We start from the raw sequence: 16,781 nt of genomic DNA on the forward strand, positions 1-16,781 counted from the left end.
AAATTATTGAATCAGTATCCCTAAGTGTGCATAAACCTGCATGCCTATGTTCAATGAAAATATGACAGGAAGCTCATAATGCGACTTTATAAGGAAGGCAACCCAAAATTCTGGGTACATATATTTTCCACCCCACTCAATAGAAGACTGCTCGACTTCCATCGGATCTAAACATTTCACCAAATAAGAATCTGGTAGTGACATATAAATATGGCATGAACAAACAAGGGAACATATAACTCAATTTATGAAACAAGATGGGGGTACTTCCCAATAAACATCCGTTTATGCTCTTATGTGCAAGAAATCTAAGAATCATAATAAGTTCCCTTGCTCCTCCCTGTAGGTCTCAGTACAACTAACGTAACCAGCTACTCCTCCCTGTGGAAACACAGGAAAAATGAATCAGTAATATGAAACTTCAAGAATCATAATAAGTTCCGATGTACAGGAAGTGGCTAAACCTGCAAGCAGGATCAAAAACCATTAGTAGCACCGTATTGCTAAGAATCCCATAATTTCCAGGCACCTAAGAACATTTCTATCTTTACAAACTAAGAACGATTACTTCAAAATATTTACCATTGTAATGACCAATATGAGTACATCATTCAAAATGAAACAGAAGCAGCTAGAGAAGACTCTCAATTGATGAGCCTGAAAAAACCTGTGAATACACATCCCAACTCGTCTTTACAAAGAGAATATTGGGACTGCAGGAAAAAATAATGTGTTTAAAACAATAAGGTAATTTACCCACTTAAAGCAACTAAATTCTTATCTATTAAATAAATACGCAATTGGATAGAGTGCTGATTGAAAAAATAAATAATTATTTTTTGATAAAATTTTAATAAAAATATATATCCGTCATAAATATTTCATAACACATTAGTATGTATAACCTCAACTTCTAAGAAGATACCAAAAGAATAGTTGAGAAAATTTATTAATGTTTTTTGAAAAAAACTACAAAGTCAGGAACTGAGTGCTTATTTTCTAAGTTCCTAAAGTCATTTTTTGAGAAATTATGCCAAACATGAAGATGGTTAGATGTTTACGTGCGCCTATAGAGTAGGGTGCTCAAATCACTTACAAGTAGTAAATAAGCAATCACAAATACTCTCAAAGCCATATAAAACCCTCAAAGCTGCTTACAAGCAGTAGTGAACACTGATCCCCAATTAATGACTAAATTATGCCAATCTAGGACTGCTAAATAAAGATAACTAAGTCAAGAAGACAAATACATCAAGCTGGATATATTGCTCGCATAACAGCAGAAGTTACATAGGAAAAACATATAAGAAGTTTCAAATGAGGAGATCCTCCCAGTTATAGATGCACATTAGCGTTCACTAGCATAAACTCAATGAGTTTTCTCGACCAATTTCATTACATAGAAGACAAAACACCCCTGTAAAAGGATGAAGATTGATATCTGAATAAAATAATAAGAAACATAGAAGGAGAAGAGAGACCTGCTCCATAACAGGGACCATAAAACATTTAGTAAAACATACCGCAGATATGCAAAAGATGAGTAGTTATAATTAGTTTGATATATCTATAATCAAATATTTTTCCCTGTTTATGTAAAATGCGTCCGATTTATGAATTATTTGACAAAAGACAATTAATTAAACTAACTCGTATAGCTGTCCGACAGAAGATTTTGGACACAAAAAAGAGGTTATCTTGTGAAAGAAATAGATTAAGGTTCTAATGGAAGACATAAAAGCAGCCACTTACTCAGTAATGATCATCCCTCCAGAAGGTGTAACAACTAGCAAGTCCGCTCCTAAGGAGCCATTATTTTAAAAAAATTCCTATACTACAGAAGATGTCCTCCAATTCTGCATGAACTACCCAAAACTTGCTTCTAAACACAACTCCATGTCATCAACCAAGCACACCCATAATCCAATGAATCAACCAGTTCAAGCAGAGATCCTATACCATACAAGATGTTTTTTCATTCTATCTTAACTACCAAAATTAACTTCTAAACACAACTCCATGTCCTCAATCAAACGCAGCCAAAATCCACTGTTCAAGCAGAGATTCAAGAAGGATGAAGTTGGGTGTAAGAAGACTATTTCCCTAATTGGCGAGAGCCAATTATTAAATATTTATTGCTATGGAGAGGAAAACACGATAGATCGTTTTTCTATTTTCCTCATGCGTGCGATTTTGGGGGGTTGGGGAGGATGGTTTAAAAAAAGACTAGATACAGCAGAAATCAGTCAATCAATATAGGAGCATGACAATTGGCATGTCCCTACAGGTCTACACCAAATTAAAGTTGTTATCGTGCTTAAACACCAAAAACATCTCACCTATGTTTGAAATTTAATAAAGCTTCGTGGTTCTAATGATAGCTCTGACATAAAAAGGATTTTCCCACATAACTGGAGACTGAAATTTGAGTAGAGAGGAAATGTTCATCAATATAAGCATTTAAGATAGGCATGATATGTTAAATGTACGCAGCCCACAAATGAGATTTTACCTATGATATTAGATAATGTAAGGCAAACATAAGGATACAAAAATTTTGCACGCACAAGTCTCCTGACTCGCAGCTCTCCAAATTGAGGAACCGTCAAAACATAAATTCACCATTCCCTATGTCACGCTAAAGCCCAGAAAAACTCAAAAATCCTTACCTTCACATCAGAAACCAATACAGAAACCTTAAGGTGTTAAGCAATTCTTTATATCTTCTATTCTTTTAATTGAATATGTAGATTCTTGACCGCAGTAAAAGATGTTATTATGTTAAAATTCTGCTGAACTCAATTCCATCACATACTAAAAAAGCCCAAATTCATTCAATGAGAAACTATAAGGTGTCAAAACCCTTTTTTTCCTTCAAATGATTAAGCAAGCAAATAGATATATATGTTGATGAAATATATTATTTTCCAATCACTGTGACCAAATCCATCAGATATAGCAATGTACTTGATATGCAATTTAATCTGATTATGGTTTGGCATATCTTCAAAGACACAATTACCAAATACTAATATTTAACAACATACATTCGATAAGATTTCACAGAGGAAGGTTACCAGCACTAAAGTTGATTCTCAAAACAATATGTTTCTAACCATCACAGCACAAGCATCAAAGCTTGGCCAAACAGCTCTAACACATAAAACAAAAAAGCAAGCTTATCCAATGCTTTGATACTCTCAATAAAATCAAACAAAGGCAACTTAACAATGAAAAAAATCGTAAGAAACAAACATGGCTGTTAACGAATTGAGCACCCAGGGATATCATCATTGAGGACAGAACTCATACCACTTGATGAACGAGCCAAACAAAAAATGTTGCATAATGGGAACCTTCTCCAGCACCTCCACCTTGTACATCTTAAGCAACCCACTGTTAACCTTGTTCCAATTCGGCACACCACTAATATCATCCAGCAATGGTGAGTGCTCTGCGAACATTCCCTTCTTCACCTTCCTAATGAATGCAATGCAGGAAAGATACATGTACTCGTTGGAAAAATTATCCAAAATATCTTGATTGTGAACAGATTTTGGCTTCATATACTTGTGATCGATTAACTGCGAGCTCCCGAATATGAACGGCAAGAAATGATAGTCATCGAGCCCCCAAACCCCATGGGAACCGGCGGGTTCCAAGCAGTATACCAGTTGCAATTTCCTCATCAGTTCCAGATACTTGACAAAAATCCTAGCAACGACAGCCTGATAATCCTCCTCCTTGATGATCCCCATCCGGGCCAAACAGTAAAGCCAGGCGGCGAAATTAGTCTCATGCCCCGTGCCGTAATCGATCCTGCTAGAGTTCCCAAAACTATCCGTGAAATAAGGAACAATCTCCACCGTCGAGGGCTTAAGCTCGTCGGGGAGGAAGCCGAGCATGAGCCACCCGCTCTGATCGACGAGGCGTTCGTGCCAGGCCCGATAAGAAATGTTTCCGTATCGAGAGGATTGTTGCGCAGGCGGGATCTCGTCGATCCACCGGAGGAGGGTTTCAAGGACGTAGAGAATCGCAGAGACGGCGGAGGAGCAATCGCAAGGGTCGGAAATCTTATGGCCACGGATGGACTCGGAAAGCGAGACGATGAAACCGAGGAAGTTACGGCAGGCAGGAGACTCCTGGAACCGTCGAATGTCATCGGGGTTGTGGATCCTCTTGGAGGGGGCCTGGAACTGGTAAGGAGCTGAGACTGTGGGAACCCTCTGGGCCTGGGGAACAGGAGCGAGTATTATTGCCTGGGTATTATGGTTAGGCGGAAGATTGATGGCGGGGGCTCGGATAGGACGGTAGTTTGGCGGCGGGGAGATGCCGGGAAATCCGGTTGGTTGTTGCGGTGACGGATCATAGGTAGTAGGGCCACCGCAATTTCTGCAGCAAGAAGGGGCCCGGGCGTTTGCAGGTTGGGGTGGAGTTTTGGGAGAGTGTTGGTCTTCTGAGTGGTGGTCCTGGGGCGGTTCCATTTCTGAAAACAGGAGATGATGAAGACGACGACGAGAAAGCAAATTTAAATACGCACTTGGGAGTGAATTATGGACCTGATAGTTTCATACATAGAATCGCCTGATCCAATTCGAATACGGTCTCTGGGTTCAGAAATTTTTATTGGAACATCCAGCCCAAAATGAGGCCGTTTAATTATTTCAATGGGCTTAATCTTAGCCCAAAATCAGTCATCCGGTCTCTTCGTAAATTTTTTTCCAGAAAATGAAGGTGGTCTTTTTACATTAAGATAAATATTATAGCAAAATAATTCTCACAAGCTCCACATAGATACAACACATCACGTCACGAGTCCATTATTTTCCATCTTTTAACAATCACACGAGCGTTTTACACGTGGAAGACCGTGGGTCCCACATCGCAGGCAGTAAATACTTACGCCCGTTTAGGCCAATCGCGTTGTAGCTAGCTCCTGTCGTTTTGTCCACCAACACCGCTCCTGGATAACCCGGGTAGGCTCCGCTCCCGAAAATACCCGTGCACGCACTCACCGCCTCGAGGGGCGCGTCGGCTGGCCCTTGAAAGTATCCATTGTCAAACGGATTTGTCACCGTCCCCGCCAAAACTGTCGCCAAGTTAATAATCATGCCATCGACGCCAACGTCTCCGTCGGGGGAAACTAACGGCGGAGTCTGGGGCCCGTATATCGGCTGGTGAAAGGGCCACGCGCACTGGCCAGGGCACTGGCTCTCCGAGTTACCAACCCAAGCATAAGCGAACCTGCTCCGCGAGAGACCGCCCGACCCATGAGTCCCGCACCGGCTCATGCAGAATCCATCTACCGCCACGTCAGCGGAAGTCAATACGACGGTGATCGCACTGTGTGGATTTTCCCCAACCTCCGAAACCAAGCCTGCCAGCTGCGACGTCGTTTTAATATATTTTCCCAAAGGGTAGTTCTCAAGCAGGACTTGTTTCCCTACAACAACGGTCGCCGGACCTCCCCTGTAATTGGCCGTGGTTTTCCACCAATATGAGACAGACGGCGCCGTGGTTTCAACTTCGGAGCTGAGAGAGCGAAGAAAGTCGACGATTATGGAACGTTGGATGGGAGAGAACTTGCCGTACCAGACAAGATTAACGGTGATCTTGCCCTTCAAAAGAGGACCGTTGTGATACTTGAGGACAAGAGGCTGTTCCTCAACCAAAGCTGATGGACTTCTAGCAAAGGAAGGATCAAGAAAGAAACCCAGATAAGAAAACAATAGAATTAAAAATATTATAGAGCTAGCCATGAAAGAAGATGGCAATAAATTAACTGTACGACCGAATTCAGAAATTAGATAAGACGAAAGTTTTAGCTTCGTCACTCCGTGGGGTGGTGAAAGCGAGAAGTGATGGAAGAAATGAATTGGTGAATCGTATTTATAGGTGGTGGGGAGGGGGGGCGCGACGTGTAAGGTAAGCTTCGAAGAAGTGCTGAGTCACTGAGTGGGTTAATGGAGCATGAATTATAATTTCCAAGGAAAAAGGCCGGGGGTTGGGTTTGACTTTCTGTGGATAAGTGTCAAAGGCACTAGGATTTGATTGGGTGATTGTAGGAAGGGACCATTGGTGCTTAAGCGAAGGCTTTGCCCAAGGCAGGGATTTCTTTTGAGGTGTCTGATGTGATCAATGGTGTCCTAATGGGGGGACACTTACCTCTTCTCTTGTTTACAAGCTTATTATTTTTAGGCTGATAACAAATACTTCATTTTTAAGTTACTAATAGTATTTGAAATCGATTCATTAAAAAAAAAAACAAAAAAACAAAAAATAATTTCTTTACGATTTATTATTTAAACTTTTTTAAAATTTTTTGACAGAAATCGTAATTTCTTTAAAATTAAAACAATTAGTTTCTTGTTGAGAAATGCTAAGCAGTATAAATGAAGCGGGTAAGAAACTATAAATCCGCTTAATGCTAATAATTAATTTGGCTTAGAAAACTTGGCAATAAATATGGTTGTTTAGCAATTCAGAATAAATGGCCAGCCCGGAAACCACTCATTCAATTAATGCCAATAATATGCACGTTGACGTAGTGAAAGTCAATTCATTTCATTGTATTTTTCGAAAAAAATACCATTAATCTTTAAGAAAAATTTTAATTTAATAAAATAAAGTTTTACATGAAAATATTAACTTTATTTAAATTAATTACGCGTTCAATTAAAATTATATAATTTTTAATTTTTAGTATAACTTATCTATGTGTGTGCTTTCCAGCTTGTTCATTAAATTAATTAATTAGCATTGTGATAATTTACTTAAAGAATATATATATCTCATAGATGCTTCTACTGATAATTCTAGAAAAAGAGGTAAAGGGAAATCATTTTTCACTTTTTAAATTAGAAAAGACAATGCTATCTTCCCTATTCTTGCTTTAGCTTATTAAGTTCAAGACACTAATGAACAAATTAATTAATTAAAAATAATGATTAATCAATAAAACTCCATTTACATTTTTTTTATATGATATAAATCCAGCAAGAAGATGCTGCTGATCTCGAGGTAAAACATTAATGAAAAAGAAAATAATAATTAATGGTGGGATGCTCAGGTTTCAGAGGAAGGTAATGATGCTTGAATGGCTTTGTCTTAATTTATTAATATATTTTGTACATGATTATTCTCTTACATCAAGAACTTTGGTCTGATTAATTGCTGCATGCCATGATGTCAGTCCACGAATATGTACCTCCCCCACTATTATATAAAAAATATAAAAAAAAAAAAAAAAATCGATCTTCGTCTTGTGGGTAGGTGTAGAAATACAATATTTTAATTTTATTTTTAAATTTTTTATAATTTTATAACTAAGTTTAAGAAAAGCAACATGGTATCTTTTGCTAGTATAGGAGATGAGATCAATGTAACTTTTAATTAATTAAAACTTTTAAACTCTCTCTCTATATATAATTATATTACTAGCAAAAGATGAACACGAATTGTAAATATAATTAATTATTAAGATAATTTAAAAAATTAATTAATTTTAAGAGAATAGTGGAAAATTTGAGAGCCATCTATTTTGGGGCAGCACCACTAGCAGCAAATACGGGGTAGTCGATGGGTAGTGGCAGAGGTTTGATTTTTGGGGACTGAGTGGGGAGGTGTGAACGAGACGACTTCACGTGTGGGCGGTCTTGGCGTTGAAGAAATGTTAGTGGTTCAGTGCGTGTTGGAGTTAGTGGACGGACGGTGGCTTCTTTCTGTGGCACCGCGTGGCTACCGTACGCCGCACAAATGCGGCCTGGGCGGGTGCGTCTTTTGTGCATGTTAGAATGGCATTATAATACAAAAATATTATGCGTTTTAAATTTAAATAATATGATTTAAATATACAATTTATTATTGATGAATTTACAATTAATTCACTTTGAAGGGTGGTATAATTTAGTAATTTTAATTAAATTAAGTTAAAATTTTAAATAAATTAATTATGAAATCGTAAAAAAAAAAATTATGTAAATAATAAAAATTAACCTCATTTTAAATTTAATATAAAATTAATTACGATAAGTATATTTTAATTAATTAAGATGGAAAATTAATCATTTTCACCCTTTATTAGTAATTGTTAAGAAATTGTTATTGGATTACCCTACGGGCAATTAAGAAAGGAGAATCAATAAATAGGCCCAAGAAATAGAACTCAATTTTTTCTATTGAATTTATAGTACAAAGAACAATTGAATGAAAGAATCTCTCCCATAATACGTATAAGATACACTCTCCATATATTTAGTTTTATATACTTTGCATTCCTATTGCATATATATATTATTTGACAATCCTCAGACCAAAGTAGAGCAAGTTGACGCAGCAGGGTCAAACAACGCTGGAACCAGATACTTCCTGCCACTGACGCCGTGAGCATTGTAGCTACCACCGGTAGCAGAGTCCACCAACAGCTCGCCAGCGTAGCCAGGGTAAGCGCCTTTGCCATAAATTCCCGGGCAAGCCGAAGCAGCTTCAAGCGGCGCCTCTTTTGGTCCCTGGAAGAAGCCGTTCCCAAATGGGTTGGTTGCAGTTCCAGCCAAGAGACTAGCCAAGTTCACCACCATTCCATCAAGACCCACGTCGTTGTTGGGCGCCACAAGTGGTGGGTTCTGTGGTCCATAGATGGGCTGGTGGAATGGCCAGGCGCATTGACCCGGACACTGAGTCTCCGAGTTGCCAACCCAGATGTAAGCGAATTTGGATCTTTTCCCACTGGCTGAACCAAGACCGGACCCATGAGTCCCACACCGGCTCATGCAGAAACCCTCGACAACCACATCCGCAGACGTCAGAACAACGTTGATGGCGTCCTTTTGCGCACCCTTTGAAGCCAGTTTTACAATCTGCTGAGTCGTAAGCGATTTGCCTAACGAGTAATTCTCATCCAAGATTTGTCTACCCATTGAGAGGACAAGATTAGAGGATCGTCTGTTCTTGTTCTTCGCGAGTTGGTAGTATCTCTCAATCTGTTTCCACCACGTAGCAACAGATGGCTGAGCTGTTGTTGACTTGCCGGCCGAGGTGAGTGAAGCAACAAAATCCAAAACAATCGCTCGTTGAGACGGCTTGAACTTGCCATACCAGATGAGATTTATGGAGATTTTTCCTCCAAGAAGAGGGCCGTTGTGATACTGAAACTGCAATGGCTGCTGGGTTTCACTGGACTCAACGAGTCGTCTCCCTTCGCATGAGTTGAACCCAATCAGAAGCACCGAAAACAAGAAAAGCAAACCGAGTTTATTGCAGGAAGAAAGAAAAGAGACCATCGCGAAGTAATAAACAGAAGAAGAGAATTATCAGATTAGATTGTTGTATGCGGGAAATGTGTCTTGTGTTTGATGAAGAAATAAGACTGAATCGACGAGATATATATAGCGCAAACAATAATGAGCAGTGAAGCAGCGTAAGGTTGACGAAAGTGCGGCAACTGGAGTCGGTGAAATTAGGCCAGACATCGATAATGAACAACGCGTTTTGTTGTTAAGAAGGAGACACGTCGAAGCTATCGCCAGCTTTCAAACCGAATCAATTAAAGAATTTAGCGTTACAGTGATTAGCCAGCTAAGGTGAATAGGACAAAATACGGAAACCGAAAAGGACAAAATTGAGAGAAATGGATGGGTGAGTCACTGAGTCACGTAAAACGCGTTTAAGGAATGTTTATCACAAACGCAATTATATGTAATGGGCCTGAGTTGGCGCGTGAGTTTATGAGACAAGAGGGATGAACATAGATTGGGAGATTATACGACCTGCGGTTTTGTCGGATTTATTTTTTGGTAATTACTTATTTTTATTATTAATTCTAAAAATAAAATGTGTGGAAAAACGTGTAATGTTGGTGGGTGGTGTGTGTAGGATATTTTGCAAAGATTTTTTAAAACTTCAACTGCACTTGATTTTTTTAATATTTTAGTATAAATTGATAAATTCATGAATACATTATACAAACTCATTAATCGTAGTATTAGAATAATTTGTAAAATGAAAACATACAGAAGTACAGCTTAATTTGTATTTATAATTTTTTATAAAAAACATATTAATTATTCAACTAACCAGTGTATTATGACAAATATTTTCATACATACACATATTTTATGTTATGATAAAAATATAACATAATGTAAAATAATATGCAAATGATAATATATAAAATATATTATCTTATATCAATGACTTATGATAAAAAAAAATATATAAACTAACTATTTAATTAAGTAACATATAACGAATTCTTTTTATATAAATATATATCTTATGTTACAACAAAAAAATAATTTAAAAAGAGAACATATTATGTGAATAAATTATTTTTAAAAAAATATTATTTAATGATTACTTAAAAATAACATTAATTCTAAAAAAATAAAATACGTAGAGAAACTGCAATGTGTGGGAGATTTTTTATACTCCACTTGATTTTATAATGTTTGAGTTTAAATTTATAAATTCATAAATAAGTTACACAAAATCTCAAATCATAATATACTCTAAAATAATTGGTAAACCAGAATATATATATATATATGAAATTACAGCTTAATTTGTATATATATACTAACCATCAATGAAGCAGTAAGTGATAAAATTTTTCGTTGTATGTTCTATCATTTCTTACCAATTCTAAACTTTTGAATTGATTATTCTAATTTATTATTTAAATTAGAATAATAAATTATTTATTAGAAAAATCACGTTTTAACAATTCCCTTTTTTTATCCCACTGGTTACTCGTTGATTTAGATTTATCCAATTTTGGATTAACCGGAAAAGAACGTTGTTCATCAATCATCAATTTAGATTTTCTTTTTTATCAGAAAGCAAACCAACGTAATTTGCTCTTCTATTATTGATTCGCATGGGCGAAACAAATCAAAAAAATCAAAGAATTACCATGTATATAAGCTACTAGAGACTAATCAATACATCATCTTCTACACCAGAGTCGAACAAGACGATGTGGAAGGATCATAAATAGCAGGAAGCAAGTATTTCCTCCCAGTGGAGCCATTGGCGTTGTAGCTAGCTCCAGTTGCAGAGTCCACCAACAGGTTCCCTGCATACCCAGGATAAGCCCCTTTGCCATAGACGCCTGGACAAGCCGACGCAGCTTCCAATGGAGCCTCGGCAGCGCCTTGATAGTAGCCACTGCCGAATGGGTTGGTCGCGGTCCCAGCCAAGAGACTGGCAAAATTGATCACCATTCCATCAAGACCCACATCGTTGTTGGGAGCCACCAAAGGCGGGGTCTGTGGCCCGTAGATGGGTTGGTGGAATGGCCAGGCGCATTGACCCGGACACTGAGTCTCGGAGTTACCAACCCAGATGTAAGCGAACTTGGAGACTTTCCCGTTACCTTGGCGGCCATTAATCGAGCTCAGAGCAGACCCGTGAGTCCCACATCGGCTCGAGCAAAACCCTTCAACAGTGACGTCGGAAGAGGTCAAAACGACATTAATGGCGTTTTTCTGCTCACCCTTCGATGCCAACTCAATGATTTGCCTGGTCGTGAGGGACTTCCCAAGCGAGTAGTCCTGGTGAATAATCTGCTTTCCCATGTAGAGGGAGAGAGCAGAAGAAGACTTCTTTAGGAGGTGGTAGTACTTTTCTGTGGTCTGCCACCACGTGGCAACCGAGGGTTGCTCTGTTTTCGACATTGAAGGTGAGAGAGAGTTAACAAAATCAGATATGATGGCCCTCTGGGAAGATTTGAACTTCCCATACCAAATGAGATTAACAGAAATTTTCCCGGAAAGAAGAGGGCCATTATGGTAGTGTAAAAGCTGAGATTGGTCTTGAACCAACTCACCCAGATTCCTAGCAGCTATAGAGATTTGAAACAGAGAAATGACAAAGAGAAGCTTCAGAAGAGTATATTGAGAGAGAAAAGAAGCCATTTCCAGAACAATGGAGGAAGCAGAAGAAGAAGAAGCGGAGAGCGGAGAGCGGAGAAAGGTAAAAAGCCGAGAGAGGTTTGTGATTTGAGACGGGAGTGACAGGGTATATATATAGGCATAAAAGGGGTTTAATTTCTGAGGTAGAATTTTAAGAGAAGGTGCGGAGAAATAGACAAAAAGGAAAGTGGGGGTTGGGTTTTGCCATTTCCGAGTTGCAACTCCGCCAGCAAGTAAAAGCTCCAAACTGCGTAGCCCATCTCGTTTCGGACGGGGTTTATCATCCACGCGCCAAATCCTAATGGAAGTAGTGCATGGAGCGTGAGAGGCAACCGAGGGAAAATCACGTGCAATAAAAGAGAAGGATTAGTACAGGTTGGCAATGAATTGACGAAAAGACCCTTGGTTATGTCAAAATATTGAATGCAAGCAAGCAAGATGGGGAAAGAACGTTGGGTGAGTACAGGCTGGAAAAGATAGTTATTGGGAAGCGTGGACTGGTCCAGCTGTGAGTCAGCGAGTGGGTGTGGGGATCCTAGGCGAAAGGCACGTGAGATGACGCGCTGACACACTAAAATGGTAGAGAAGAAAAACACGCAGTGCTCGTGAAGGGAGGGAAGGGACTTGAAATATATGTAAATAAATAAATAATTAATTATGATGAGCTGGATAAAGCTAGCAAATTTTAAAATTTAAAGACGACAGCTTTCGTTGGGCATCCTCAGCCTTTTTGGGCTTTTGTCCTCAAATAGAAAGGAGCCGCTGCGCCCCTTGGTGCTTAATTTGAATTTTCCTTTTGCCAAACTCTACCGTTACTTGTAATAAATAAATTAAAAATTTACGGTAAATATTCTATAAATAAAGTTAATGATTTATCTTTTAATTTTTTTTATTGTGATCTAAAAACACTCAAAACAACTTTGTTAACAAGTTTATAGTTAAAACTTTTTTATGGCAAAATTTTCCTAATTCTCTGGAAAATATTTGGAAACTATGTTATGTAATTCAATCTAATTAATTACTTGTTAATTGGGCTTGCACAAATTTATATTAACAACCAGTAATTAATATACCTTTGGTGAATATACATGAATGGTGCAAAATGCACATGCCTTTTTCTTAGATTGACAGAGATGCTTCACATATACAGTTAATTAATTACAAATTTATTATATAAATACAATGTATTTAAACAGACTGAATAAATACTCTGAAAATAGATAAATTATTAATTAATTAATGTTATCCATCACTTAGCTTACTATTCACGAGGCTTAATTTGTTATTTAATTAATCTAGACGAACGTATAATTTAATAGTTTGATATTATCCGCTAAACAGAGCCCTAAATTCCCCGATAAACAAAAGTCTGATGGGGAATTCTTGACTGCTCATAGCTGGCCTGTTTCATACTTGCAGACACATTAGTAAACTATGTGTATTTTTGTTTTCTAATTAAAATACTAACTAATAAGTGACTTAATAATTGATTTAAATTATGATTAATTATAATAAATAGGCAGATATTAATTCTTTAATCAAAACGAGCTAATAGAGTCGTATGATGGTAATACATAAACTTCCGACACCAAATTTTTCTTAAGCTAATATAAATCTTTTTTTTTTTTAATCTTATTTCTAGTGCATCAAAGAAATAGTAAAATGTTATGTTTTTTCTGTCCTAATTATAATTATTAAAATAAAATTGAATTAATTGTTTAAATGAGTTTGATTTATAATTTTTTTATAAATTATCAAAAAAATTGAATGCTAACAGTAATTTTCTTTTTTTTTTTAAAAAAAATATCACGTGTAACTCATTATTTATTTTGTAACATTAATTGCGATTTTATTATTAACAAATCCAAGAGCTGTATTTGATTGGATTTTTAGTTAGATATAGCATTTATTTATTTAGAGAATGAATAAGGGATTAGTGCATAATGTTTAATATTTATGTTCACATTGAAAACAATCAAATTATTCAAGTAAATATTTATACATATGATTTTTTTTATTATAAAAATTTTCGTAGTTATATATTAAATTATGATAGGTGTTACAGAGTAAGACATGTTGGTTTAATAAAATTATTCATAATTATTAAATTTATATTTCAAATTATTTATTTTTAATAATTTAATTTTAAATGTTGAAAATTAATTTACATGTTAAAATTGTGTTATACCCTGGAATTCTATAAATAAAGATCGAATTGTAAGGACGAGTACTGATTACAATTCAAACTATGATTTAATTATGATGTATAATTAAATCATAAAATTTCACCCGTGAATCTTGAAAGTATTGGGAAAAGACAGTTGTTCCGCACGTGAGAGATTGCAAGTTCTCACGTGAGGGAAATATATACATGCTATTGGGAAGGTCGCAGATTATTCAGCTTGTCTGGAGGCTGATAAATTGGAGTCTTGATCCCCTACTTGCTAACATGGCCACTTTTTCTTTTTCTTTTTCAAATTTACTTGCACGAGTGCCTAGCTTTCTTACCCATTATTTTTTCAAAAAATTTTGCTTTTTATTTCTCTTATTAACAAAGATACTAAAAATAATAATTATTTAAAATAAAATTTACAGTATATCATATTAATTTATAAATTTACAAATTTAAATTCATGTTTACTTTTAAAGCTAAATAATTCCATCTAATATATATAGACATTGACTTGAATAATTACATATACATGAATGTATAACGTGGGACATGTAAAGAACACTGAACAGTCAGAAGAGCGATATCCAACAACAAGACAAGGGTGCAAACTTATCAAGGTTATCGTCCTCCTGCAAAATACAATCATCCCTTCCTGAAAATCGTTAAAGTTCTGCATATTTTTCGTTCTTTTGTGTTGATCATCTGTAAATGCTTCTTATTTTCTTGTGATGTGTGTAAGTCCATGAAGTCCTATAAAGAGTAGCCAAGCTCTATAAATTGGATGTATGATCATTACTGTTTAATCAATGAAGAAATAGCCCAAGTTGAGAATTGTCCAGCTTTTCCATCACAAACAAACCAAACAGTTTTCTTAACTTAGTATCAGAGCTTAGGTCATGGCATGAGAAAACAACAACTCCTCCATCTTTAACCCAACACCTCAAAAAATTCAAGTTTTTCTTACCAGCTCGATGAGCTCGGTGTGTGCCTTGAAACTCAATCACGATAACTATCTCATCTGGAAGAACCTGGTGCTCCCAATCATCAGACGAAACAAACTCGAAGGTTTTTTTATTGGTGCCAAATCTAGTCCATCGGAATACACAGAGAAAATAGTAGAAGGAAGCGATGAAGTCGAGACAACAATAAACTTAGAATTCGAAGACTGGTTTGCACAAGATCAAATGCCACTAGGATGGCTTTACAACTCGATTGAAACAAACACAGCCTCCAAGTTGATGTGGCACTCAACATCAAAACTCATATGGGATGCTATCCAAGACATGTTCGTAGTACAAACAAGAGCAAACATAATCTATTACAAGAGAGAATTTGTCAAAATGCAAAAGGGAGAACTTGAAGATGGAAAAATACTTAAAATCCATCAAAGTAATCACAGACAATCTTGCTTTGGCAAGACACTCTATAACACTCAATGATCTCACCTCTCAAGTCCTTGTCAATTTAAATTCTCCTGAATACAACCCACTAGTGTGTCAAATCACTGAGAAAGAGAGCATAATCTGGGTAGAGCTTCAATCGCGATTGTTCAATTACGAAAGATGACTATAACAACTTTACTCAACAATGGTCAACTTGAGTCTCGACGACCTTCAACAAACTTCTCCAGCTTCAAGAACAACAGAAACTATTAGAGCCCACCGTCTCAATCACCTAATAGAGGAGGATGACGAAAAAATAATTTCAACAGAGAAGGTTGCTATAACATCAAAAGAGGAGGAAGAAGCGGCGACAACTCCATACCAATATGTCAAGTGTATGGCAAAATTGGACACACTGGTGCTCATTACTACTATTGATATGACAACAACTACATGGGACACTCTTGAAGACTCAGTATAGTATGCAGACAGTGATCCCAACAATCATATAATGGGGATTTAAACACTCTATAGTCGAAGCAACCATATGTAGGGAGTAAAAGTCTGATGATTGGAAACGGTGAGAAAATGCTAATAAGAAACGTAAGTAAGTCACATGTTTACACTCCCAAAAATGAAAAATTGACACTAAATAGAGTACTACATGTACTGAATATCAACAAGAATTTATTGAGTGTTTCCCAACTTACCTCCTCTAACAATGTTGAAGTCACTTTTAACTCATCTTCTTATTTTGTGAAGGACAAAACCACAGGGAAGGTGTTGTCGCTAAGGAACTTAAAGACAATTTATATTGCTTGGGCTCCTCGAAACCAACTTCTCTCTATCAACCTCCCTATCAAGCCTTGATCACTAGCAAAAACAACCAAACCTCTAAATCAAGAACACTAATGTGGCATAAAAGACTTGGACATCCATATTTAAAAACCTTATCTATCATTTTAAAATCATGTAATGAACCTTTCAAGTTTAATGAAAACATCTTATGTGATGCGTGTTAACTGAGATAATCCCATTCTCTTCTTTATTCGCTGTCTTTATCACATGCAAAAACATCATTTGAAATTGTTCACGTTGATGTATAGGGACCTTCTGCTATCCCCTTATCTTCAGGCCATAGGTATTATATCATCTTCATTTACGATTATAGTCGATTCACATGGCTCTATCCACTCAAACAAAAATTAAAAGTTCATAAGGCCTTTATCCTGTTCAAACAACAAATAGAAACCCAATTCGAAAAGAAAATAAAATGTCTACAATCACACATGGGAGGCGAATTCACTAGCTTAGCCC

At 36.6% G+C, this 16,781-nt stretch overlaps 3 protein-coding genes and 1 pseudogene across 7 annotated transcripts; all 4 read right to left on the reverse strand.

Annotated features, from left to right (window-relative positions):
• Positions 1-62: 62 nt before the first annotated feature.
• On the reverse strand, positions 63-4,493 carry LOC110816612 (phosphotyrosyl phosphatase activator (PTPA) family protein). 5 transcript variants are annotated; one of them, XR_002540052.2, is made up of 4 exons: positions 3,313-4,493; positions 2,513-2,669; positions 2,340-2,418; positions 364-381 (listed from the first exon to the last, which is right to left on the reverse strand). XR_002540052.2 is itself a non-coding variant. In XM_088221660.1 (3 exons), exons 1-3 carry the CDS (start codon positions 4,482-4,484, stop codon positions 316-318), a joined length of 1,323 nt encoding a protein of 440 aa, XP_088077786.1. In that variant the 5' UTR covers positions 4,485-4,493; the 3' UTR covers positions 63-315. The 5 variants fall into 5 exon arrangements, 4 of the variants coding, with proteins under 4 accessions (XP_088077786.1, XP_088077787.1, XP_021900559.1 ...); XM_088221660.1 differs by lacking the exons at positions 2,340-2,418; positions 2,513-2,669 and adding an exon at positions 583-667 and having other exon boundaries at positions 63-381; XM_088221661.1 differs by lacking the exons at positions 2,340-2,418; positions 2,513-2,669 and adding an exon at positions 583-713 and having other exon boundaries at positions 63-381.
• A 211-nt stretch (positions 4,494-4,704) lies between these two features.
• LOC110816613 (protein EXORDIUM-like 2 pseudogene) lies at positions 4,705-5,872 on the reverse strand (annotated as a pseudogene).
• A 2,286-nt stretch (positions 5,873-8,158) lies between these two features.
• LOC110816772 (protein EXORDIUM-like 1) lies at positions 8,159-9,438 on the reverse strand. The gene has a single exon (XM_022045088.2). It carries the CDS (start codon positions 9,276-9,278, stop codon positions 8,307-8,309), a length of 972 nt encoding a protein of 323 aa, XP_021900780.1. The 5' UTR covers positions 9,279-9,438; the 3' UTR covers positions 8,159-8,306.
• Positions 9,439-10,792: 1,354 nt separating this feature from the next.
• LOC110816740 (protein PHOSPHATE-INDUCED 1-like) lies at positions 10,793-12,001 on the reverse strand. The gene has a single exon (XM_022045056.2). The coding sequence runs from the start codon at positions 11,910-11,912 to the stop codon at positions 10,950-10,952; it is 963 nt and encodes a 320-aa protein (XP_021900748.1). The 5' UTR covers positions 11,913-12,001; the 3' UTR covers positions 10,793-10,949.
• Positions 12,002-16,781: the final 4,780 nt, after the last annotated feature.

The sequence above is a fragment of the Carica papaya genome, chromosome 1, assembly GCF_054855325.1.
Source record: "Carica papaya isolate Zhongbai chromosome 1, ASM5485532v1, whole genome shotgun sequence".
NCBI classification, from domain to species: Eukaryota; Viridiplantae; Streptophyta; class Magnoliopsida; order Brassicales; family Caricaceae; genus Carica; species Carica papaya.

Coding starts and splice junctions, on each gene's coding strand:
- LOC110816740 (XM_022045056.2), bottom strand. CDS start 11,912: ATGGCTTCTTTTCTCTCTCAATATACTCTTCTGAAGCTTCTCTTTGTC.
- LOC110816612 (XM_088221660.1), bottom strand. CDS start 4,484: ATGGAACCGCCCCAGGACCACCACTCAGAAGACCAACACTCTCCCAAA. Junction 668..3,312: donor TTTGGCTCGTTCATCAAGTG/GTATGAGTTCTG, acceptor GTGTATTCACAG/GTTTTTTCAGGCTCATCAAT. Junction 382..582: donor TCATATTGGTCATTACAATG/GTAAATATTTTG, acceptor GTGTTTCCACAG/GGAGGAGTAGCTGGTTACGT.
- LOC110816772 (XM_022045088.2), bottom strand. CDS start 9,278: ATGGTCTCTTTTCTTTCTTCCTGCAATAAACTCGGTTTGCTTTTCTTG.